The sequence below is a fragment of the Lygodium microphyllum genome, chromosome 5, assembly GCF_053477565.2.
Source record: "Lygodium microphyllum isolate KBCC chromosome 5, Lygodium_microphyllum_v1.1.10, whole genome shotgun sequence".
In the NCBI taxonomy this organism is placed as follows: Eukaryota; Viridiplantae; Streptophyta; class Polypodiopsida; order Schizaeales; family Lygodiaceae; genus Lygodium; species Lygodium microphyllum.
The window spans coordinates 95,183,891-95,211,808 of NC_141139.1; the positions used below are offsets into that span (position 1 = coordinate 95,183,891).

General features: G+C 40.4%; 1 protein-coding gene across 7 annotated transcripts in view; it reads right to left on the minus strand.

Annotated features, from left to right (window-relative positions):
* The window catches only part of LOC148036158 (histone acetyltransferase TAP1-like), an 84,548-nt gene continuing 56,630 nt past the window's right edge, over positions 1–27,918 (minus strand). For 5 of the 7 annotated variants that reach the window (XM_087678168.1, XM_087678171.1, XM_087678175.1 and 2 more), the window contains 6 exons: positions 25,570–25,627; positions 25,173–25,356; positions 23,765–23,864; positions 870–979; positions 473–566; positions 1–254 (listed from right to left, as the gene is read on the minus strand). In XM_087678168.1, coding sequence (XP_087534294.1) covers positions 175–254; positions 473–566; positions 870–979; positions 23,765–23,864; positions 25,173–25,356; positions 25,570–25,627 — 626 coding nt within the window. In that variant the 3' untranslated portion in view covers positions 1–174. The remainder of the gene's footprint in view (positions 255–472; positions 567–869; positions 980–23,764; positions 23,865–25,172; positions 25,357–25,569; positions 25,628–27,918) is intronic. The other 2 variants (XM_087678172.1, XM_087678173.1) reach the window with 2 other exon arrangements.

The window sequence follows — 27,918 nt, forward strand, 5'->3', positions numbered from 1 at the left end:
AAATCAAAACCATCGACATAGTTATTATATTAGACTACTACTCAAGAGCTATGATACAAGTATCAGCAGGTGAATTCGCCAGCTTCTAAGCGTTTTTAGAAAACTGACACAGTTCCCAAGTAAACTTTTTGAATATTTATACATTGAGATCTCCTCAAAGAGTGCTTTCAGCTGTTAAAACCTTGGGTACCAAAACATGCCTTTGATCCCTTCAGGATCTGCTTCAAATCCCAGATTTTTGTAGAAGTCTACCACTGTTACGAGAGCACAGCTGATCTTAGAACATAATGACAGGTGAATGAAAAAGCCCCTACCAAACACGACATTCAACTGCTGGCAAGACAAGCAAACAGATCCTGTTTTTCCTTATTTCCAAATGCAGAACATTATATGACATGACCAGAAATATATCTGAACAAGTGTTCAGCCTCTGAACATTTTCCTATTTCTTATCCAGTTTTTTGAAGTTTACCTTGAGCATCAGCAAATAAAGTAATGTTTCCTATATTCCTTCTGAGCAATGCCCGCACCATTTGCTCTACCAGTGCCTTCCCTAATCCTTGTCCCTGCAATCCACACGTGGTCCATAAAGCCATATTCAAGAGTTCTGATTGAAAGCGGGTTATGACACGAATTAGACATGAACAAAATATACAGCAATCATCATTTCTTATCAAACATAGTAATGTGGAACTTTGGTAAGCTCCATTAAGGAGAAGACAGCTGAATTATAAACCTTTGCATCCAGATCAGTGCATCTCACCCTGCTTAGCACACAATGATTCATTTGCGCACAGGACAAACAAGACCGTAAACATATGCAGTGATCATCGAATCATATAAAGCTTACTTATGTACTTTGTACTCACCTGATATAGTGGGTCCACTAACACATCCCAAATTGTTGCATTGAATACATGATCTGATGTTGCACGAGCCAAGCCAATAAGCTCACGCTTCACTTCTCTACGGCTACCATCTAGTTTCAAGAGTACAAGGAAACATGCATGTCTCAACTAACAGAAAAATACCTATGTATCCTTAGGTAGAAATTATGCATTTTTAAATTGAACTCGTCTACAATCTAGATTTAAACCTAGCCACTAATGTGAGTGGTTGGCATGCCATAGTGTACTCAAAAAATGGGCTAGAACAAAAAGGCTACCATCTGTATGATCCAATTGAGTGCACTTGTGGGTGGAACTCATTAGGGTCAAAGTCACACAGTTGGGATTAATGTGTGGGCTAGACTTGCAAAAGCAAATAATTACAATCAATAATATGGCATGATCATAAATGCTTACTCAATGTGCATATGTAGACTGAAAGTTTCTTATGCATATATCTTTCCAAGAACATAGAGATTCTATTAATGTTTTTGTTGCAATCTAAACGGGTCCTTGAAATTCACATGATCCCTAAATTTTAGGATCTCCAACGAGCCTAAAAATACTAATTGTAAGAAGAGAGGATAGTAAATTTCATACCTAAATTTGGTTATTTCTCTGTTTAGCAGTACTTAGCCAAAGAAGGAAAGCGTTAGGTGAGAGACATGTGTCTTAATTACTAGTCATTCAAGCTTCCAAGTGCCCCTCCACTTGTCTCGCTTCATGATATGTGGTTAAACACTTCTCTTGTGTAATTCCACCTTCATTCCTCATACTTACAGCCCTCCTTTTCTATTAATAGCTCCCTTTCATCTTTTTTTTGCTGTAATTTGCCACATAACAGCTGAAGATAGCCATTAAAATGGCTACAATGATCCTTTTTACCATCTTCCACCTCTTCGTGATCAAATTCCTCACTCTCTCCTGCTAATTTCTGCCCAAATCTGTCTCTATGGTTTTGATGATTTCCCAACATTTGTATCATAAGTCACAAGAGTTTGTTTCTTCAATTTCTTGACGTTATTTTACCATAACATAAAGAAATAACTTAATAGTTAAGTGGATCAATTATACGAGGTACTAAGGCCAGATACACACCGGGCTATGGACGGACGCAGGGTGGAAAAAGAGGCGTCCACTGCCCTACGTGTCAAAACGCCATTGGGCCCGATTTTTACGGATGGCGGACACTTTTGGGCGGGGGATCTCCCCCGTCCCGAAACTCGGGCGCGCCCAATGTACAAGACGACAACACATTTCTCCAAAAATTGGCTTATAATGGATTTTGGGTTGAAATTTGATCAATAGGTCTCCTAGCATGCCATTAGATGGAAAGTTACTAAAGGAGTTATGATCCGAAAAGAGACCTAGTTATGATTACTTGCACGCCTTTGGCTCTGATGCATGTATGCATATACTTAGGGACAAGTAGAGTAAGCTTGATCCCAAGTCTAAGAAGTATAAGAGTCACTTAGTATAAGAGTCAAGTGAAATGGGCTATCATTTGTGAGATCTTGAATCTAAAAGGATAGTGAAGGGAGTGAGCCTGGAGTGAAACCACACGAGTGGAAGCAAGACCTATGGTGGAAGAGCAAGAGCAAGAGAGACTTCATGGTTTGGCTCACAACATTCAAAAGCTGCCCAAGCATTGGTCCACAACTCCACGATGGCATTGGAAAATGGGATCATTGTTCCTTTGTGCAATGGCTTCTATGCAAAAGCTTTGAGTATCTATCATAACTTACCTTGCTACCCAATCTGTTTGACCATGAAATACCATCATCTTGTGAACGACTTTCAGTGTTTCTTGGGCATGGTGGTTTCTGCATCATTTGCTGAGAACAAGACAAGAACAAGTCTTCCAAAGGTTCCGATGAATGCTATGAACATCAAGAAGATCCCTGCAACCATCAATATCATAGCAATGGACACCACTGTTAGCAGCAGTTGATTATCATCACTGGGCAGCCAATCCTAGTGCAGTCAAATACCCTAGCCTAGAGTAAAAGGTTGTGCAATGGGAGCCTAATCCTATTGAGAGTGAGGCTTTTACATAGTTCATAGGCTTTGCGATGAAGGAAACATAATAGGAAAATTTTCAGAAGTTCAGCAAAGAGCCCAGCTAGTGGGCAATGCATACCTTTTGGAACACACCACCTTACAACAGCCAATTCCGCAAAGCTTTTGATATAGTACCAAGAGACAGGTTGCTACACAAATTACATGATATGGGAGTGCCTGAGGAGCTCATTTAGGGGATTCTAGCACTATATGAGAGGATTATTGCTAGAGTATGGACACCTGGAGGCCTTTCAACACCTGTTCATTCCACCATTGGGATGAAGAGGCAACTTACAGATTTCTTCGTGAGAGAGACCTAGGAGGTTTCAGCATAGCCGGTTTCAGCATAGCCATAGTCTTAGTCATCTACACATACACAGGTGATATTGATTCATCAAGCCATCCAACTTAGCCAATTTAGGCGTCCCAGATGTTGACAAACCCATTTATTAAGTTCATTTCATTACCTTAATTCCTATTTTGGTTTTCATTCATAGCCCCTAAAAGGCTTTATTTGTATCATTAGTTAGTGTTCAGGCACCACCCAAGAGAGTTAGGGCATCACACTGCACTTTAGTGGGTGCCACTTGAGAGAGTTCAATGGCTTGTGTGCCTATAAATAGGTGGGCATTCATCCATTCTTCACTCCCCACTTACTCTCTCATTCATTCTTCATCATTCCCCCATCACATCTTCAACCTTAGCCCTCTTACCACTGTTGTCCATACCCCTACCTTGGTGGATATCTTCATTCACAGTGTTGCCCAACTAATCATGACACCTTCAAGAGGTCTTCTTCACATCGCCATCAGCTCAACAGACTCCAGATCCCTGCATTTTCAGCCTGGCAGATTGTTCTTCATCATCCCTACTGCTGTGTTTGTTGATTTCACTCCTTGGATTGGTGCAGTAGATCATCTTCATTGTAATTGTGTGTTTCTAGCTCCCGCTGCCACCCTAGCACCCAAATGACAGTTCCCAGCCATCAGCTACTTTATGCAGGCTGCATTTGCAGCAGTTTCAATCCATTTACAGCAAGTTACACCCTCTTTATCATCCCTATATCAAATACTTGCGTTTTTGTGTTTTCTTCACTTCTAAAGGGCTGCCCAATACTCGCGTGTCTACAACCACTTCCACGGAGAGATCTTCATTAGATATTCTTGCATTTTCTTCTCTAGCTGGCTGCCCAGCAGCCATCATCTTAGAGAGATTTCAGTATATCCTTCATCTTTGACAACTCCTGAGGATTAGTTTCGCTCTCTCTACTGCTGCCCTTCATCTTCCAATGTCTACTTTGACATTCCATTGCCCGAAGGACTACATTTCACTCCCTCAATAGAGCAGCTCTTTCCCTCGTCACCGACACCCCTACCTAAAGGACCATGTTTCGCTCCCTTCATAGTGCAGATTTCTTCTAGGTGCTATTGCCTGATCAGCTAGGACAGTGCAATCATCTTCAAGCTTTTACTCCATTGTATCAACATAATTTATTCAATATGATTTAGTGTTTATCATCTTCTTCACCCTTTTTCTTCTCAGTTTCTGAGTTTTCTTCTCTTAGTGTTTCCCATACACTCTGTTTCTCCTCGCAAACCCTATTGTCTCTCTTGATATGGTATGAGTGCATACTATCTCGTCACTTTTCTTGACATGGTATTAGAGCAGAGGTGCTCAAAGAGCTAAAGATCCTTTTCATCGGAGAAGGCAAACAAAGGTTGTGGGTTCAACATCACCCTCAAATTTCCCTCATTTCCACTACATCATCAAAAGATATCCTTATCTTCTTCTCCATCCCACCCTCCCTTTCCAAGTTTGCCACACTAGTGCTATGGATTTTCCACAAATAGCAGGATAGACCATTAGGTACTTCTCTTGTGGCAAGAACAGTCATACAACTGAAGATTGCGATCTTCAACCTTTGCTCCCTACCCTATCGGAGTATATGCACCTTTCCCCTGACCTTCCATGTGCCACCTCACCATTTTGGGCCATACTGATAATTTCACATCGACTATAAACTTTTATGCTCAAGGCAATAAGACGCACACAATGCGTACCAAGCCCTTGAAAGAAAACAAAGGCTCTAAGACTGCACATGGCAATAAGCTCTCTTGGAGACCATTGCAATGTGCTACAAAGGTTTTCCACACTCATTTTCGGGTGCAACGGCTTTCCTAGCCACCAATTCAACACTCCGCTCCACCAAGAGACAGTGGCTATTGGGTACTGTTTCCTCCTCACTCCACTCCGCCAAGAGACATTGGTTATTTGACTCCTTTCACTCTTGCAAGTTTGCAGTCCACTCCATTGAGAGACAAGAGGCTGTTGCCCACCGATGGCTGCCCAAGAGCTACCTATTTTCTCACATCCCTTGTATTGCTCCATCGACACCAACTCTAATGTGGGCATCAAGGAGTTTCTAAATGATACCCTCCCTTCACTCCCTCCTCTACTCAGGTTTGAGAGGCCACCAATGGAGTGGCCTAGCTTTTGTCTCATTGGAGCCCTACATACCTTCTTCTGCACCATTGTTAGCATTTACTTCGTCTCAGATGCAGAGACCACTGCACCATTGTTGGCATTTACTTCGTCTCAGACACTCTAGAGACCATGATCCATAAGTTTCTTTATTCCCTCTCTCTCTCATTCAAAGGGGGTCCCTCGTCATCAAGTGCTTCTTCACACACCTTGTCGACAACCCTTTACCTTCTTGGGATGGTTGGCATCTCAATGCCATCTCACCCATTGAGACATCACCATCTCACCCGTTGATTCCCATTCCCATTAATTCCCATCGATACCCAAGATCTACAAGTTCTTCCTAGTTCAGGGCCTTGGATGTTTCAGCCATGGCTTAGTGACTAGGGTTTCATATTCCTTCTCGCATGAAGTCACGGAGCTTGTGGCTTCTCTCTTGAGGTTGAATTTCAGGTGCTCTACACTCATCATGTCTACTGTTCTTCACTATAGTGGAACATTGGGATTATAGGGTGGATCTTCTTCTCTCTCTCTCACCTCTTGTAGCTCCTTTTTGGGCTTGAGAGGGGGTGTTGAGAAACCCATTCATTAAGTTCATTTCATTACCTTAATTCCTATTTTGGTTTCCATTTATAGCACCAAAAAGGATTTATTTGTATCATTAGTTAGTGTCTCGGCACCATTTGAGAGAACTAGGGCACCACACTAGACACTTCAGTGGGCGCCACACAAGAAAGTTGGGGCACCACCCAAGAGAGTTCAATAGCTCACGTGCTTATAAATAAGGCATGGGCATTCATCCATTCTTCACTCCACTCCACACTTACTCTCTCATTGTCATTCCCCCATCATACCTTTGGTCTCAACCCCTCTTATCACTACTGTCCACACTCCACAGCCCTATCTTGGCAAATATCTTAGTTTATGGTACTGTCCGACTGATCATGACACCTTCTTGAGGTCTTCTTCACATTGCCATCAACTCCATTGCTGCATTTTCAGCCTGGCAGCCTGTTCATCATCCCGATTGCTAGGTTTACTGATTCCACTCCTCCTTGGAATGGTATAGCAGATCATCTTCATTGTTATTGTGTGTTTCCAGCTCCCGCTGCAATCCCAACACCTAAGCGACAGTTCCCAGCCATCAGCCACTTTATGGAGGCTACTTTCAGCAGTTTCAAGCTATTTATAGCAAGTTACACTCTCTTTATCATCCCTACATCAAATACCTGCGTTTTTGTGTTTTCTTTTCTCCTGAAGGGCTGCCCAGCATTCGCGTGTGTGCAACCACTTACACAGAGAGATCTTCATCAGATATTCTTGTGTTTTCCCCTCTAGTTGGTTGCCCAACAGTCACCTTGATAGCAGCCAGCCTCTCAAAGAGATTTCAGCATATCCTTTATCTCAGACAGCTCCTAAGGACTGCTTTCACTCCCTCTATCGTTGCCCTTCATCTTCTAGTGTCTACTTTGACATTCCATGGCCCCCAGGACTGTGCTTGTTCCCTCCATAAAGCAGCTTTTTCCCTCGTCACATCGACCCCTCTACTTGAAGGACTACGTTTCGCTCCCTTCACAATGCGAATTTCTTCTAGGTGTTATCATCTGATCAACCAAGACAGTGCAATCATCTTTGAGCTTTTGATCCATTGTATCAACATGATTTATTGTTCATCATCTTCTGCACTCTTCTTCTAAGTTTCTAAGTTTTCTTCTCTCTGTGTTGCCATACACTATGTTTCTCCCCGCAAACCCTACCGACTTTCTAATATGGTATGAGTGCATATTGTCCCGTACTTTTCTTGAGACCAGATCCCAACATAAGCATTGATGACACTTCCATAGGCACATATAGGAGATTATTGCCCTTGCTAACATTAATATATCATTTCATTCTCTCTCACTTTCCCTTTTCATAAATAAGTGTATATTAATGTATGAAATATTTACATCAAGCCTTCAAGCCAACCAAAGAGAACGGTAACAACTCACATAAAGCCATCATGCTATCAAAACATACCACCACATGAGCAGAAACTCTCTAAAAACTAATAAGAGCTCTCTTTTTTTCGTAAATAATCTCTCTCTCTCTCTTTGTAGCCACACATTGGCCAAAATATACAAATATATTTTAGGGCATGAGCTCAATGCATGGGCTAAGTAATCTTGCTCAACTAACCGTGAACACTAGATAATGGTCTCCACCCCTTATTTTTTGATGTGAATGCAACCATTGATAATTATGCAATAGCTAGATTAATTCTTCATGCTACCATGTTGCTTGCCGCATTGGCCTGCTAGAGAACATGAACGAGAGTTGGTTTACAAGTTGTAACCACCCATTCTTGCCTATCACTACACTAGCAATTAGGCTAGCCTTAAAGAGTTATCTCATGAGCAAGTCTTGCATGGAACAATCTTTTAAGTCCTCTCATTGCATAGCTACAAGACAAAGAGGAGGACTAGAATAATGTATTCCACGTTTTTTTCAAAGGAAAAAAGAAAAGAATACAAAATTGATCAGAATGACATCACAATGTGTCATGCAAACAAAAGCATATCAGCAATAGAAATCTGCCCAAGCCTTGCAATTTTGATCAACATGGCCCTAGCTTGATTTTTCCCTTCCATGAAACAAAGCCTTGAGATTCGGCTTGTGGAGAATTAGCTTGTAAACAATAACCAGTTGGATGCCAAGAAGACAGTACAAGTACCACTTTCCAAGAACGGGACCAAGTCAGTTAGTAAAATGGAAGATTAAAGACGAATAGGCTGATGAGCCTCAGTAGCATGCCAATACAAGGCCCAAATATGGGTATCTCCATGCAAGATCGTCCAATACTTGAAGGCTTGAAGTGATACCTTTAAGCTAGCCAACTCCTACTAGTCGAATGCAATGCTCATGCTGAGCCTTTGCAAGACTTTTAATTGCAAGGTTATCTTGGGTTTTGACCTTAGTCAGTGTGACAAGATTGTCATCCAAGACCTGTCGAATGAAGTGATACCGAACATGTGTGTTTGGTATGTGCATGGAACATGGAATTCTTAGCCAAACATATTGCACTCTAGCTATTACAACAAACACTGGAGTACGTGAAGGAAGACCAAAATCCTTGACCAAATGGCCAAGCCAAATAGCTTCCTTACAAGCTTCTATGACTGAAATATATTCAGCCTCTATAGTACTCATCAGCGTGACAATTTTCTACAACCTTGAGCACCAAAAAATAGCCCCACCAGCCAAAGTGAAGACATACCCACTCGTAGATTTTCTAGTGTCAATATCTCCTGCCATGTGCCAATCACGAATCCATGCAACTCTAGTGTACCCTTTCCATAGCATATATACTTGTATTGTGTATCTTTTAAGTCTCTCCAAATACCTTTCACTACTTTCCAATGTGGTTTGCCAGGGTTAGACATTAATCTACTAACAACTCCCACTGTATGAGCAATGTTAGGACGAGTTGCAACCATGGGATACATCAAAGAACCACAAGCTGATGCATAAGATATACCCTTCATAGCAGTAGCAACTGCATCACCTTTTGGGCAATCGGCTTTGCTAAGCTTTGCATATGGCGATAAAGGCACACCAAGAGGGCTAGCATTAGCTCTATTAAATCTGTCAAGTACTTTGTTGATCTACTTGTCCTGTGAGAGAAACAACAAGTGTTGCCCTCTATCTCTTTTAATGTGCATGCCCAAAATGTGTTCAACTACTCCCAAATCTTTCATTGAGAAGACTAAACTCAACTACCTTTAAGAGCATGTAGAGTAATCTTATGCCTTCCTACAATCAGCATGTCATCCACATATAAGACTAGCACAATAAGGCTTCCATCATCAGCCCTTTTAGTGTATAAGTAGTGATCTGCATGATTGCATTTGAATCCATGGCTGAGCATAAAAGTATCAAACCTTTTATACCACTATCTAGGGGCTTATTTCAGCCCATATAAACTACATTTCAGCTTACAAACTGAGTGCGCTTTCCCTCGAATAGCAAAACCTTCGAGTTGTTTCATGTACAACTCTTCATACAAGTCACCATAAAGAAAAGCAATCTTCACATCCATTTGATCCAACTCTAAATCCAAGGATGCAATGAGAGCAAACAAAACATGGAGCGTAGTCATCTCACCGCCGGCGAAAAAACCTCCTAGAAGTCTATGCCTTCCTTCTGTGTATAGCCCTTAGCAACCAAACATGCCTTGTGTTTGGGCTTCCCATCAATACATTTCACCTTATAAACCCATTTATTAGGAATAGCTTTCCTATCCTTGGGCAAAGGTACAAGCTCCCATGTGTTATTCGCATATAGAGACTTCATCTCTTTCCGCATAGCAAGCTCCCACTTTCTCTTGTTTTCACATGACTATGCCTCTATAAATGTTAGAGGCTCACCTTCATCAGTCAATAAAAAGCAATTCAAAGATGGCTGAAACCTCTGTGCTTGCCTTCTGACACGTGAGATCTTCTTACCCAATGATCTGTATTGATAGGCAATGGGCCTACATCCTCAGGTATGTGCACACCATCACTTGGATTGATTTTCAGCATTCTCTTGCTACTGTAACCTATTTTCAGCATGTTCTTGCTATTCTATTCCATCATGTGCATCTATTTGCTATCCATTATCTTTTGGCTGTAGCACAATAGATTGCAGCTCATTTTCAGTATCAAAAGGAACAGAGTTTTCAGCTAATGGTTGCTGAATGACTGGCTGTTCATACTGAAATTTGACCTTCTTTTTGTCAAGATCACCATATATAGCATTTTTCAGCAACTTTGCCTCATTAAATACTATGTCTCCACTACTACTATCTTCCAGTCCAGAGGAAGCCAAAATCCATAACCCATCTCTCTGTTATCTCCATATCCCATGAAGATGCCCTTGATGGATTTCATGTCTAGTTTATCCTCTAATTTACAAGAATATGCACAAAAGCATCACAACCAAAGACATGTGAATGGTTATATAAAGCAGGTTTGCTAGACCAAACCTCTTCGTGAATACCGGTTTCCAATGCACAATTGGGAGAGCAATTGCATACATGAACTTCACTTTTAAGAGCCTCTCCCTAGAACTATTGCGGGAGATTAGCTATGGAAAACATGCATTTGACTCTCTCACAAAGTATGCGATTATATCTTTTAGCCATGCCATTTGATATAAGATTGTAAGGGGCTGTCAACTTGATCTTAATGCCATGCATCTCATGTTGGCAATAAAGGTTCACTGTGCCTTTTATAGTGTTCGGGTGTAAATGCACCCTTACACTCTTGTACTTTATATATATTATCAAAATCTAAAAAGTGGTACACTTGTCTTTGTACCGAACATTAAGTGTGTCATGCTTACTCTCCTCTCTATTGTTCTCTACTCTCTGTGTGATATCTAATGTGCTCATCCTCAGGTCACTCAATCCAGATTTGTTGGCTCCATCAAACTAGTATAAGAGCCAATGACGGGTGTTAGGCCATGGGACATGTGAGCAAGAGGAGTTGTAGGTGTCGCAGGTGAGCAGGAGTTGCAGGTCACGGGGCACGCGACAGGTTGACAAGGGGTCGAGGAGTTGATGACGTGCGGTGCAATTGATGACGCACAAGTCGGACATGACGATGACCAGGACTAGCGGCCACGAGATTGGCACACACCTATCAATCCACAATGGCCAAGGCGACGATGGGACGCCACAAGACTCGCACGCGGCGCTAGGCAATGATGGTTACCAATCAACATTTTTTTAAAATTGGAAATATCTTTTTTTTTCCTTCTCTACCGGGTGTTCACATGCAAAGGCACAAAGTGAAATTTTGTCTAAGAAAATCGCAGCTTTTCTTCGATTTGGGGATCTTTGTGCGGAACAAGACAATCAAACTCAAAAATTGCACCTTTGGTGCACATCTACTCGAGAAATTTTGGGGATTCTCACATTTTAGTGAAATTTCTTCAATTTTACTAAAATGTGTGCACTCTGAACCCAAAAATTTGGGGCTTTTGCAAAATCCCTTCAATTTGTGCAACAAATGTATGGTACATGCACTTGGGTACATGTATTGATACAATTTGGACGGATTACCCTCAAAAAATTTCGGGCTTTTGATCAAAATTGTTAAATTTGTGCCCAAGAATGCCTTTAAAACAGAAATTGCAGTGAAATTTTGGGGATTTCACATGTAGCTGGTGGCTTGGTCTCTAAATGTGTCAGTAATTGCTTGAGGAGTGCAGCAAAAGACATTCTTTTAACTCTGAAAATCTATTTGCAGATCTTGAAACAGTGACAACAGTAATCTTTTGCACATTCAGAAGCTTAAGGGTGCACATAATTTTACAACTTGGCAATAAAAAATTACAATCTCTTGGTGCAGAAGAAACATGTAAAGCCCATCAAAACAAAGGAAATCAAACCAGTAGACATGGAAGAAGACAAGTGGGATGACTTGGATGAGCTTGCTTGCTCTACCATTGAGCTCTCACTGTCAGACAATTTGCTCTTTAACATTAAGAAGCTGAATTCAGCATATGCAATGTGGCAAAGGCTTGAAAATTTGTATGCTCATAAAAGTGCAGCCATCAAGGTTTATTGGCTGAAAAAACTAATGGACTTTCGCATGAAAGAAGGTACAGCCATGTCTGTACATTTGAATGAGTTTAACTTAATTTTCAGTCAGCTGATTACTTTGAATTTTCATATTGATGAAGATTTCAAGGCTACTTTCTTGCTATGTACTTTGCCTAAATGTTGGAATACTTTCAGGACAGCTTTGAGCAATTCGAATGCTCACTTGTTATACTTTGATGTGGAGAGTTCTTTGCTGGTGGAAGAACTCAATAGGTAGAATAACTCAGCAAACAAGTCTTCTAATGCATTACACAGTAGAGACAGATTTCAGCACAAGGGCAGTTCTGAAAATAGAGCACGCAACAAATCTCGTGAAAAAAATGTGGAGTGCCATCATTGTGGCAAAAAAAGGCACTACAAACGGGATTGCTTTCAATTGAAAAAAGAGAAGGGCAAAAACAAAAACACTGAAACCAACAAGGCTGAAAATAAGGACAGCCAGCCTACAAAGAAGAGCAATGTGAAAATAGAAGAGGTTAATGTAGTCATTCATGATATTCACAGTGATGGTGATGTACTTCTTGCTTCTTCTTTGAGTGCACATGCATTGATTGTAGATTTTGAGGATGATATGCACACTTTACGTCACACCACATCATGAGTTGTTCCCTAACTACAATGGTGGTGTATGTGGTGTTGTCCACTTGGGGGATAACTATGCATGTAAAATTGCAGGCATTGGCAGTGTGAAACTGGAATTTCAACATGGCTGCGTGTTTGTTTTGCATAATCTTTGAGGTATGCTAATTTTGAATAGTACGATCATTGTATTTATGGTAAACATGCTCAAACATAACACAAAAAATCTATTTCTCTAAAGTCTTCACCCTTAGAGTTGGTACATTCAGATGGTATGTCAAATGCCAGGATTATCTTTAGGAGGGAAGAATTATTTCATTACCTTCGTTGATGATGCTTTAAAAAATTCTTGGCACTTGCTGAAATTTAAAAAATTCTTGGCACTTGTTGATGATGGTATCATTACCTTCGTTGATGAGAACTTGGATAAATTTAAAAAATTCTTGGCACTTGCTGAAAATCAGACTAGCAAGACATTTAAATGCCTTTGCTTTGACAATGGTGGGAAATGTGTGTCCAAAGCCTTTTAGAACTTTTGTGATAGCAAAGGGATTAAAAGGGACCTTACTGCCCCTCATAATCTGCCCCCAAAATGGTGTCACAAAGTGTATGAACACAACCATTCAAGACAAGGTCCATACAATGCTGTCATATACTACTTTACCCCATGGATTTTGGGTAGAGGCTGTTATAACAGCCATACACTTGATTAATCGGTCACTAAACAGGTCTTTGGGGAAAGGAGCCCCTCAAGAAGAGTGATCGGGCAAGCCACCTTCACATGCTCACTTGAGTGTGTTTGGCTGCGAGGCATTTGTGCACATTTGCAAGGGAAAATATAGCAAACTTGAGCCAAAGTCCTGTAAATGTATTTTCCTAGAATATGGTGATGAAGGTGAGATGGAGTATGGATTATGGGATCCCAAGAAAAGAAAAGTAGTACGCAACAATGATATTATCTTCTAGGAAGATCGCATGCACAAACGGCCCGAAAGAACAAAGGAGGTCAAAAGGATTGTATTCCAGGAGGATGTACCATTAGGATAGCAAAGAATGCCCGTTAGACAACAGCAAATACCCGCTGTAAATGTCCCTGAAAATACACGGAATGATATTGAAAATGATCAGCAGGATCTTGCCCATGATTTCCCACAAATTCAGCAAGAACATGTGTCTTTGGAACAACCTGAACCAGCTATACAACATGCTGAACTTGCAAAACAGCAAGCTGTTAATGCATATTTGCAGGCTGAACAGCAAGCGAATCTTGATCATTGGGTCCGTATGTTGACCAAAGTGCAAAAACAGCCAAATAGATTCATTCTTGGTGTAAATTATGTGGCTGATTATGTCATGTTAATAGATTGTGGGAAACCATCATGCTTCCAGGAAGCAATGGACAGACAGGATAGTAAGAAATGGCACAAACAATACTATCAGAGATGGAATCCCTCATGAAGAATGGCACTTAGGATTTGGTACATTTGTCAAAAGGACAAAAAGTGCTACCCTGCAAATGGGTTTACAAAATGAAAGTCACTTTTGGTTCTTTGCCAAAGTACAAGGCACGCTTGGTTGCTAAAGAGTACAAGCCAGAACATGAAATTGATTTTGATGATATATTTTCTCCTGTAGTCAAAATGACTATTTTGTGAACCATCTTGGGCTTGGTTGGATGTGAAGACATGGAACTCATACAGATAGATGTAAAAACCGCATTCTTACATGGTTGTCTGCATGAGGAGATTTATATGCAGCAACCTAAAGGTTTCGCTGCAAAGGGAAAAGAGCACATGGTATGTAAACTCAATAAGAGTTTGTATGAGCTCAAGCAGGCACCACGAGAATGGTATCACAAATTTAATACATTCATGCAATCTTAGAAATTTCATCATTTTCAAGTTAATCACTGCTTATACACCAAGAAGGCAACTGATAGTAGCCTTATTCTCTTGGTTTTGTATGTGGATGATATGCTGATTGCAGGCAAGGATGTTCATGCCTTGAACTCCTTGAAGCAGAGTTTACATAATAGCTTTGATATGAAAGATCTTGGTGAGTCCAATCACATTCTTGGCATGCGTATACTCAAAGACAGATCAAAGGGTCTTCTTTATCTGTCACAACAAGAGTATGTCACGAAAGTTTTGCAGCGTTTCAATATGGAGGAAGGGAAAGCCATTAGTCTACCATTGCCTCCATATGTGAAACTTAGTGCGAATGACTGCCCTACATCAGATGATGGAAAGACTGAAATGGCCAAGATACCCTATGCTTCAGTTGTTGGTAGCTTGATGTATGCTATGGTTGCTACACGTCGTGACATTGCATTTGTAGTGGGAATGGTTAGCAGATACATGGCACATCCTGGCAAAAAGCATTGGGAAGCAGTGAAGGGTATCATGAGATACCTTAAGGGCACAAAGGATTTCTGTATCTGTTTTGGTAATTAAAAGTCATCTGTTGTTGGGTTCACGGATAGAGACTATGCTGGTCATCTTGACTGTAGGAAGTCTACTCCAAGTTATATATTCATGTTCACAGGAGAATAACTCTCTTGGATAGGCTACAAAAGTGTGTCCCATTGTCTACTATAGAGGCAGAATATGTGGCTACCACAAAGGCATGCAAAGTGACTTTATGGCTTTCACGTCTGGTGAGAGAGCTTGGTATTACAGAGGTTCCTATCCTCCACTGTGACAGTCAAAGTGCTATCATGCTAGCACGAAATCCTATCTTTCACGCAAAGAGAAAGCACATATAGGTGAAGTATCACTTTATCACGAATGCACTTGACAGCAAAGGCATTGAGCTTGTCAAGGTACATAGAGATGACAACTTTGCAAACCTTCTCACGAAGGGCCTTTCAACGAAACGGTTTGCTCATTGCCGCCAGATGATGGGGGTTGGATAGTATATGTGTCTTTCAGCTTTATATTTACATAGACTTAGCTGATTCTTTACTCTACCTTTAGGCACGTTGCCTTTAGGTGGGAGGTTGTTGGGAAAAAAGGCTCATTGTGCCTTTTATAGTGTTCGGGTGTGAACGCACCCTTACACTCTTGTGCTTTATATATATTATCAAAACCTAAAAAGTTGTACACTCGTCTTGTCTTTGTACTGAACATTAAGTGTGTTGTACTTACTCTCCTCTCTACTGCTCTCTACTCTCTGTGTCATATTCGACGCGCTCACCCTCAGCTCACTCAGTCCAGGTCCATCGGCTCCATCATCTCACAAAACTTCTTGAACTCATTAGAAATATACTTGCCCCCATTATCTGTTCTTATAGCTTTTGTCATGAGGACATGTATTTCTAAAACCTCACTTAACATGTGGATTAATTTTTAATCACATGGTTAAGTAAATGTTAGACGTGTGAGGTGTAGCTGGGTTTAGAGTAAATTTACGAGCCCAGGACCCGAGGAAATTACGAGATGTCAAAAGCAAAAGTTGCTATAAGTTATGCTACACATGTACTAAGTGGCATCTGGTACCAGTCATTGGCCTAGATCATTTATTTGGCCATAAGTGTTAGTTGGTGACACTAGAGAAGTGGCATTTAATGGTACACCTTAATCTGATGGTCAAAGATGGTGTAGAGAGGAATGGAAGTTGCCTAGCCAATTTAATTATTGGCAAGTCACATTATTTTTCACGGCATCAAAATAATTATTAGATTAATTTTCAGTATTTACAAACTGAAAATTAATATTTAATTATGGATAATGCTAAAAAAATTATTTGGAAAGGCTATCACATGTCAAAAATGCCCATGCAAGATTGAAAAACGTCTTTAGAGGCTGGAAAGAGGCATTTTTAGTGTATTGAATCTACAAGAGGGAGGACATATTGTCGGTCTGATTTGCAACCATTGGAGGATCTTCTGAGGCAGCCAGGGGCAGGAGAAGACCAATCAACAGCAGGTGACAGCATTTACAAGCTGTTGATACAAGACATCAGCAGTAAATGACAGATTTTCTTTAGTTCTTCACGAAGAAAGTCTGAATATTCTCTCTCCTCAGCATTCTCTCTCATCTCCCAACGTTCCTACAGTCTTCCTCCAAAGATTGCAGCATTGAGATCACCAAAGGCTAAGAAATTTCATATTTCTCTATTGTAAACCCTAATCTGCAGCAGAAATTAGGATTTAGCAACAGCCGTGGGAAGCATGCCAGAAATTGGAAGCTCCAAGACTTGGATTCAACAAGGTTGAAATTCTTTTAAGCCTATTCAAGTGGAGTGACCAACAAATAATTGAATTTGGGGCATTTTCCATTGCCATCTAGACCGGTTAGGATACTTGGCTTTCACCCAGGCGACCCGGGCTCAAATTTCGACAATCATGTAACCAACCTTCCTCCTTGGACAGGGTGGTAAATAACCTGATTAAGTACTATTTACAACAATTCACATATTCACAAAACTAAAAAGTACACTTTCTCATATAATCTTGGACATTGGACACCCTGTTGGCATCAAAACTAGCGCCTCTTTCCGTATTTATTTAACTTAATTGAACAAGAAGTTGATGTATAATAAGATTCTCCCAATCCCTTTTGGTATTCCAACTCCCCTTGCTGTTCAAAATGACCAGTAAGTCTTTAATCTCATTGTCATGGGGACATGTATTTTTGAAACCTCACTTAACATGTGGATTACTTTTTAATCACATGGTTAAGTAAATGTTGCACATGTGAGGTGTAGCTGGGATTAGAGTAAATTTACGAGCCCGGGACCCAAGGAAATTAGGGGATGTCAAAGGCAAAAGTTGCTATAAGTTATGCTGCATAGGTACTAGGTGGTATCTAGAGCCAATTCTTGGCTTAGGTCATTCATTTGGCCAGAGGTGTCAGTTGATGATACTAGAGAAGTGGTATTTAATGGTACCTAATGCCAATCTGATGATCAAAGATGACGCAGAGATACTCGGGAATGGAAGTTTCCTAGCCAATTTAATTATTGGCCAGTTAGATTATTTTTCATGACGAAATAATTATTAGATTAATTTTCAGTATTCATAGACTAAAAATTTAATATTTAAATATGGATAATACTAGAAAAACCATTTGGGAAGGCTACCACTTGTCAAAAATGCCCATGCAAGACTGAAAAACGCCTTTAGAGACTGGAGAGACATTTTTAGTGTATTCAGCCTGCAAGAGAGAGAGAGGAGATGCGGCCGGTTTGATTTGCAGCCATTCGAGGATCTTCTAAGATAGCCAAGGGCAGGAGAAGACCAATCAGCAAACAGGTAACAACATCTATAGGCTGTTGAGACAAGGCAACAGCAGTAAATGACTGATTTTCTTCAGTTCTTTGCATCTACAAGCTATTGAGTCAAGGCAGCAACAATAAATGACAAATTTTCTTCAATTCTTTGCGAAGAAAGATTGAATTTTCTCTCCTCAGCATTCTCTCTCATCTCCCAGCCTTTCTACAGCCTTGCTCCAAAGATTGCAACATTGAGATCACCAGAGGCTGAGAAGATTTCTCAAGGTGTTTCTAAGTTTCAAGCACCTCCGACAAGCATTTCGAGGTGTTTTACTAGATCAGATGGACAACTCAATAAATAAGAAGTGGAGTAGAGTGAGAGTGAGAGTAGACATACAAACAAGCGAATAAGAGTACCTTCACTAAAATGAAACACAACAATGAATGTACAAGGTACAACCCTAAGGTTATGGAGACCTACAGACTAAAGTGTGTTCACACGAGGAAGAAAACCCCTCCCGCGCAAGAGGGTAAAAAGTGGCCATGGATAGGCTACATTCACACCAAAACGACTGAGAAGAAAAGAAAATGTGAATTTAACAAACCACCCTAGAGTGAATGATGTAAAGGAAATAAAATGTCATAGATCAAACCCCAAATGGAAGCAAGCCTAAAGCTTTGTGAAAAGCTTAAACTTTCCTTTGGATAGAATCTTGGTAAATATGTCTACTATGTTGTCCTATGTAGGTACATAGACCAAATCAATCTCCCCTACATGGAGTCTCTCTCTAACATGGTGATAATGCACCTCAGTGTGCTTTGTATGTGCATGAAATACTGGATTTCGTAGAACTGCCAATGCCTCTGACTATCAGTGTAGAGATGAAAGTGCAATATGCAAGTATAATAAAAGGCATTTAAGCCAAATACACTCAACTATTAGCTGTAAAAGGTGCCTTGTATTCAGGTTCACAACTCGAATTGGTCACTATAGGTTGCTTCTTGCAAAGAGAAGAGATGCAAGCATCGCTTAGTAGTACAAAACAATTTCCACTAGTGGACACTCTTGTCAAAACATCCCTGCCCAATCAGTATCCATAAAAGCATGCCAGGAAGTCGAGATGCTGCAAGGGTAAAACACCCCAAAGCCTTGTGCCGTTCATGTATCGGCGAACACACTTAACCACTTGCCAATGCCATGTGCATAAATCTGCTCAAGTAGGATACGCATACTGGATGTACAGCATTGTATTGTACAAATAGATCAAATATCCAACTGCTTGCTAATCAAAAGGATCACCAACATCCTCAAGAGAAAAACAGAAGCTTGACTCAACTAGAATAGAGACAGGTTTGCAGTCCTCACTCCCTCAAAACAACACCCCCCTTCAAAAATATCAAGCTAGATACCTAGTTAAGAATGCAAGTGGCCAAGATCTATCATAGGAAATGCTTGCCGTAAATCAGTCTGAAACACTGAAGTTGTTTGCTCATTGCCCCCAGTCAAGAGCATATCATCAACACATACAAGACCAGACTGAGGGGATCATGCCCCTCCTATCTAAAGCAAAGGTTGCTCTCAATCGGGCTGTTTTGAAAGCCTAGGCCAATCAACTAAGAATGAATCTTGTAGTACTATGCACGTGATGCCTGCCTCAGCCCATTCAAGGCTTTCTACAAACAACAGATTTTCTTTTCCATACCCTCTTGTACAAACATTAGTGGTTGGCTAACCTAGACTTCCTCATTCAAGTCACCATGTAAGAAAGCAGTTTTTAATGTCAACCAACCCTGATGTGCAACCAAAGCAATGACTATACCAACGATCATCATAGGTGACATGGGTGCAAAGGTCTCTTCATAACCAATGTCCTCTGCCTGAGCATAACCGTTTGCCACAAGACTAGCTTTGTAACGATCAATGCTACTGTCTATATGACATTTAAGCTTGAAGACCCACTTAGTGCCAATGGCATGCTTGCCTTTATGCAAGTCACACAACTCCCAAGTACTATTACCTTCAATACTCTGCAAATTTGATCTCATAGCATCCAACCAATGTGTATCCTCCAAAGCATCCTCAACACAACAAGGCTCTTGAACCACAACAATATCATCTAAACGATGTTGTCTATCATAAATATCAAGTTTGTACAACCCATAACATGAAGTACTAGTAATGACAATCACATCATCATGTGTATCCTTAGCCACACATCATGACCCAACTAATCAAACTTCAAAGTCACTAGTAGCAATGAGTACCACTGATAACACATTTTTCTAAATACCAAGTACATAGAAAACATCCTTTAAGGTGAAAATATCCCCAATCACAACACTAATAAGGATTTTCCCAATACGTTTGACTATATAAGTAGCGTTGTTGGTACATGTGACAAAACACCCTTGTGTAGCATTAACCAAAGAAATAAAAAGATGCCTCCATGAGGTGATGTGCTTGCTAGCACCACTATCAAAATACCAATGATGCTAACTGTCCTTTGCTGAAAGGCCTACATCATGTATGGTGGGGTCATAAGAGCAAGGCACTGCAAAAGCATATGAACTGAAAGTCGTTACAAGATGAGCAACCTCATCCTTCCCACCACTAGGAGCACTAGACATGGTAGTTGTAATAGCCAATGAGGCTTGCTCCTTCTCCTCCATAGCCTTGCACTTGCAATACTCAAAAATCTCATGCCTTGGCTTGTGGCAATATTACCATCTCTTCTTGTTTTGCTTGTCCTCTTCTTTGTGCAAAGAAGAAGGCGATAAGTTAACCTTGACCTTTTAATGGATGGATGAAGAACCTAATGACTTCTCTTTGGCTCTATGATGAGAGGAGGCAAAGGCTCAATCATCTGAGGTAGTAGCAAAGTGATTGAGACAACTCAGCCCCACATGCAATAGAAGTGTGGTCAACTCATCAAGAGAGAACTTCGGTCCATTGCCCCAAGAAACTAGTTGCAAGTTAATAGGAAATATTTCATATGATCGGGGAAGTCCGCCAAGCACTGTGGGGACACGGTAGCTCTTGGATATCTTCTTATCAATGTTCACCAAACTACTCATGCCAATATGTAATCCATGTGAGATAGACATCCAAACATAGTCCCCTTCATGCATCTTCTTGGAATCTAATTGCTTCCTCAAATAGGCAACACGTGTCTCATTCTTGATCTAATGAAAAAATGTGAGCTTATTTGAAGCACTTTTCACTGTCTAACATGAGTAGGTGTGTAGAATAATGAGTTTCTTGATTAAAACAGTGATCAAAGAGTGTGCTTGAGCATCACACATACCCCAAAGTACCTAAATGACAATAGAAGCAACAACAATAACTCCTAAAGAGCTAGAAGTGGCAGGAGGACCATCTAAAGTAGAAGTAGCCGAAATCCTTTTGTGACTAATACATGCTTTAGTACAACCAAGGGAAATAGTTGGCATCATTCAACTTGCCATCAATAGACAGCATCCCAAACACCTCATTTTGATCATATGTTGTCTTTGCACATGCTTACACGAATACAACTGAGGCAATTGCTCAAATTCGTCCAAAAATGGACAAGCGAGCTACTGCCCCAACATCTATGTGCAAAAAAGTAGGTTAAGAAACCAAAACGAGGCCAAAAAGAGCTTACAACCAATGCAAATATTGATGTAAATGTTGTTCAAGCCTACAAAAATGTTGCCACAACAAGCCAACATTTATTGAAATCAAAGTTGAATCAAGAGATTGGGACGAAAATCCCAGATTTTGCACGCAAGTATCAGAGTAATTTCTGAATTTACAAAAATTCATGAAGATTCATGCAAGGGAGGGTGAATCCAGCAAAATTCCCAAATTTTTTTATGAACACTTTAAGAAATTGCAGAAATTGAGCAAGTCGGTCTAAAAACTCCAATTTTTTGGGTGTCACGTGCATGAAACTGAAAATTTCTTTGAAATTCAAAATGAGATGAGCACGATGGACTGGAATTTGCACAAATATTTGAAAACCCCCACATTCAAAAATTAGGGTTTGTACACTTTTTATACTTTTTGAGTTTTTCTACAAAGCTACAAATGGCAAAGATGAGTAAGGCAGACCAGAAATTGCACAATTTTCTGAAAACCCCAAATTCAAAAATTAAATTTTCTAAGTTTCTTTTCGGACCTGCAAAAAATGGCGGGCAGAACAGAGAGGCGGCAACGCTGTGTGCAAGCTGCATAGAGAGAGAGGCTGCTTGCACAAAGAGAGGGTGCAGCAGAAAAATGTTGCGGTTGAGGTGACAACAGCTGAGGGCAGCCATGCCTTGAGAAACTCCACAGGTTGAAGGTGGCAACAGAACCAATGCAGCAATGGCAGCAAGGCCGGCATCACAATGGCTCTGATACCTCTGTTGGATCAAATGGACAGCTCAATAGACAAGAAGTGGAGTAGAGAGTGAGAGTGAGGGTAGACACACAAAGAAGCGTGCAGGAGTACCTTCATTGAAATGAATCACAAGAATGAATGTACAAGGTACAACCCTAAGGTTATATAGACCTATATAGTGAACTGTGTCCACATGGGGAAACCCCCCTCCCCCCACGCAAGAGGGTAAAAACCGTCTGTGGATAGGGTGCGTTCATAGCAAAGCAACTCAAAAGAACATACAAGGTGTGTTTAACTCATTTCCTGCTTCTATGCTCATAATACAAAAAGAACTTTTCACAAAGGCTAGACTTACATCTTCCTTCAAAGCATTGATCAAATGCAAATCCCTTGGTGGAAATGGTCTTAACTAGATTCTTCCGAGCTTTTCTGGACAACCCACAAGATGTGTTCCTAAAGGTAATTAACACTTGTGCATCATCCTTGCAGCTTTGGAAGAAAGCAAATGTCAAACTGGTTAGAGAGGCATAACCCTCATGCCAATCATTTATTACTTGGTCAAACTACTCCTTATGCAACAATGAAAACGCACTTTCTACTTAGTTGCATCCTCCAAAATATATGAGTGTACCTCTCAGGCGAATCAATTAGACTATATCCAATGTGACTTCAACTCTGAAACTTTGGCTGTTGAATTAATGAGAAGAAAATAATTTTATCCATTTTGGGAGTCAGACAATCTCAAGATGTCGATGACAGTACCAATACACTGTACTGTCCTAAAACTTGGAAGAGACATACATAACAGCACAACAACAGAAGCTACCAGATGCAAAAGTGCTCTACAAAATGCAAGGCTGACCTGCAGAATGAGACACTGATCCACACCGTATTCGAAAGATTTAAAAAGAAATATGCACTACAGTGCTGTCAAATAAAAGGATAAATGTGCAAGGCAAGCAGCAGGAAGACCCCTGGGCAGGACAACACTACCTGCACACCAGCTCAAGCATGAAATGCAAGTAGGAAACACATTACAAGCTACAACTCTAGCTCTCTTAAAAAAGAGCTAGCACAACAAAACAAGCCCAAGAAGTGGAAGCTAACAAAGTGGTAGGTGACTGTGATCAGTTACTAAAGTTTCACTCAAAGACACTGAAAGCTTTACCAATGCTTAAAGATCCAACAGTAACATTTGTCAGAGAGGTCAAAAGAGAAAAGCTAAGATTAGTACAGCCAGAAACTGAGGCAAAAGTACTATTGATGGACAAGACCAAACCCATGAGAAAAATTGTCGCTCTAATGCAAAGGGCAACCAAGCCTCTGCATTGCTATCTTTTCCTACTACTAGTAACTCCCAAGGGAAAGTTCAAAAATGTAGGGTTTAATATAAATGCATATTGTCACTCTACACCATGGCTTTTGATCCATTATAACCTATTGATTGACTACTAAAGGCATTTTCATCTTCTCAGAAAAAGTATTAAGTTCACATTTAGTGCAACTCAATGGTGCCCTCTTCAGAAAATACATGTTCAAGTTGCCAGCATTACCTGCACAAGGAGATTGCCTTTCCAGTTGCAAAGATGCCACCATATAACTGTTCTTTAAAGCTGCTTCAACTTTTGATAAAGGCCTCCTTGGCCAACCAACCTACCCAAAGCAAAGATTAACAGTCGAATAACAAGGTGATATAATTGCAAGGGCCTACCAAGCTAACAGTAGAGGCTAGGTTCAAAGGCTTAAGGAAGATGAAGAATTATCTTAGCTATAGATGAAAATGAATATAAACAATAAGTCATAGCAGTGCATATCAAAGTTCTAAAATAGATAGAATAAACCTAAATTTGCGACAAAGTGTCAAAAATGAATTGATCAATTTAGACTTAGATTTTTTAAGCCAATATTAAGTCCTTACTAGAGAAATTACAAGGTAAGAATGAGGTCCTTCGGACTTTTCTTCATTCGGTTAACTAATGAGTACTTTGCTTAGACAATGTGTCTCTTACTCTATGAGGTAGATGTGTGCGTGTGTACACATGAGCGCATGTGTGACTAGGTGGTATATGTTTGAAAATTATATGAATGTCTGAGACAATATTCTTCTATTTGTGTATATACATGACCCTATATTTAGAGGACTAATTGCATGCATGCAAGTTGTGTAGATATTGTAGAGACATAAACTAGTGCCAACTAGGGGTACCTGTTTGGAGTCAACTCTTGTAGTACACTGATGTACATGACCACTTGGAAGAGACCCTCAACCACCATGGGGGCAGCAGCTAGAACTGAACATATAACCTCACGTAATATTGATGGTTGACTGCACATTACCCTGGCAATTGTCATAATTTGTCATCTCTTCATCCTCCGCCATCCACTACAAAGGTCAAGTCTCTAGAAAGCAGCTCCACACATCACAAATAGGGAGATAAGTGTGTCAGCTATAGCTTTGATCTTGGCTCTTGAAACTGGATTCGGACACATCTCTCTAGCGTGATGAGGCCTTGCCCATTCTATCAGTGGTATTCAACAACAAGATCTAGAAAACCAATGTGCTGAAGTTTTCTTGTCTGATATGAGATGCTAGAGTTAGTAAAGGAAAGTTAAAGGCTTCTCAAGATTGTGCTTCACCTATGCTAGTAAGGAGATATGATTCCATGATGAGGTTGATTGAAAGCAAGGCTATTAGTGTTGTCTACATGTATGCCTACAGAGAAAGAAAAGGTCAGTAAAATCATCTTTGACCATGTTTAATTTCAGATTTACCAAAACCAGGGTTCAAATTTATGATACTGCAGGATAACCATCAAGAATAATCAAATGATGTTGCATATGGGCACATAAGATAGCTTACTTATCAGCAGTCCTTTTCCAAGAGCCTAACATCACACACTACTTTCAAGTAGAGATGGTTGAAAAAGCCAAAGCATTAACTTTATTTCCATCAAACAGTACCTTTATGCAGAGGGCTTCTAAATCGTGCACATTAACATCTTCACCAGAAGAAAAAATTATCTTTTCAACTGTTCCATCGTTCTGAACCTTTTCAATGATTGTGACTTCCTCGATTTCTAAAGCCACCTCATCACCTATCTCTTCATCTGGCTCTGCAACTACTGTGGGCTGTTGCTTGACAAAGCTGCGCATGTCTTTAGAAACAGCTAGCGATTAACTTCAGCACCACACAAGAAGCAATTATGAAAATGTAGGTGAATAAACACATCCAGATGTGCATACAAAGAAGAGACAGCAGGATTCTTAGCTTGGAACTCTACAAATTCTTTGAAATCATAATGCAATTCTACTCAAAAATTTAATAAAACAAGGGACATTTCCTACAAAATTTACTCACCCTGATCTTAAGGAATCCCAAAAGTGGACCACAAATCGAGAGCCCCGTTTGAACGAGCCTGCTGAATCAAAACTTATCATTACTAAAGGATAGATATCATTCTTCATGAACATAAACAACACATATAATCAGAGCAGTTAGTATACATTCCACACTAAAGATATTCACATATGAGCAATTTGAGGAGTGAGAAGAGTTCTAAACCCGGCAACCAAAGATGAAGCAGGTTTTCCAAATATAAATAAACAAATGAGTTTGGCTACCATCTCAATGAAGTATCATCAACGTGAGGAACCACTTTCATGTACCAAAAGCTCAAACATTTTGCACAAACTTGCACTAGGAGGAACATGCAGCAGAAAAACACTAGTGCACCAAAATATCACAAAAACTATGACCGTGAGTGAACGAACCCATCATGCAGCTGCCTCACAATTTTCCTTCCACCTCAATCCCAAGCATCTCTTCGCATTTTTGGTTGGACTCATAGGTTGTATTATACACCTAGAAGGCACTCCCACCCTTCATCCCGCATCAAGATAACTGGCCCTGTCTCACCCAAACGTTTGTTACCTCTGCTTGTACCTTGGTACACAGGAGGCTGGACACAGCACACAGGTCTGATTTTATTGACAATGAACATAGGACTGAAAAAGGTGGCAGTGCTTGAAGAACCTCTTTACTTTTTGGTTGTAAGTTATTCATATCTTATACACAAAGCATCTAACATGTACATTGTGTGGAGAGGAGATCAAGCATACCACCTTGCCAATAAGCAAGCCAATTTCTATCATTCAAGGGTGACTGGATTGGGACTTCAAAGAATGTATGAGTTGACAATATACCTTCAATGAGGGGGGAGTTTGCCAATACAACAAGCTAATGCAGCAGTTGTTTGAGGCCACATGAAACTGATCATGATTTTTGTTTTGGCTTAAGAGAGTCTAGGCAACATCTAAAAGTTATGCCCCAACCATAGTATGGGGGAGTTTCGGAAATGGGAGAGAAAAAAACGAGAAAAACTGGAGTTCCAGCCAAATTTTGGAAACGGGGAAACAATGTTTCGGATTGCACACTAAAATAAATATGCTATTACATGGATATGTAGATATATCAATCCTACAACAACATGTATCCAAATTTTATACAAAACCTTTGGGTCTTCGTATCATATGATCGAAATCATGATTCATTACACATGTCATGAGTGAAGACTCAATGGTCAAGACAGTTAAACACAATTAAGATAGTTTCAAAAACTTTAAACAACAAAAAAAATTATAATTTATAACTCATGAATCGTCTCAAGACTGATATCACGAATCGTGGAACCAAGATGCATAATAAGTAAAATCAAGATACATGTAACTGTGTGATGTGAATAATCTATCCAAAGTCCAGTTAGCACCGAGTACGAGTAACTATTAAGTAATAACTATCAACATCAATGAACAATCATGATATTATTATGTGCATGTAACATGTGTAATGCCATTGGTGACTGGTAACTAACAACTACACTGCTATGTTGGAGCTCAACTGAGAGTGACAGAAGTTCGAGGAGGAATGAGCGTGAGAGTATGACGGCGCGGCTGGAGAGAGAGAGAGAGAGCAGCGTGAAAGTACGATTCGATTTAAGTGTACCAACAATGTGTTGGCACAAAAATAATAAAATTTATTTATACTTAAGACACAAAAAGGTGCATTCACATGTACAGCAAAATAATATGTGTGTACTTTACATGAAGATCAAACGGGCCTTTATCCCACCAACCTCCCACTTAAAGGTCCGAAGTGAACCTCTAACCAACACTCACTAGTCGTATGCAATGCTCATATTAAGCTTTGCTTAGACTTTTAGTGAGAACATGTAACGTGCCCGCCTATTGGCTTTCTAAGCACGTTTTAGCGGTCCATCGAGAAACGAATCTAAGCATCGCCCCTCCGCACTCCCATGGAATGTCACGGGATTTGTCGCCTAGGGTTTCCTGAGACCACTTCGCAACGGAACGTTCACGGCCGAACCCACTAGGATCGACCTGAAATCTAGCTTTTAAGGGATCAAGGTCTTCTGACAGCATTCTTAAAGTCAAGTTTTGGACATCCTACTTTACGCACAGATACCCAATCCGAAGAAGATCCATACCGCAAGTGGTTCAAAGAGAATGGGAAACGAGAGCGATGCGCCGCTCAACCTCTCTGCACATAGGGCATAGTCCATTCCGGTCCCCTAAAACGGCATGACTCGGGTTCTAACCTAACCATACCTAAGGATCAAACGACGGAAAAACCTTGTGAGAAGCCTCCCAGTTCTCTAGGACCATCCTACCATAGGACAAACCCGGCGGG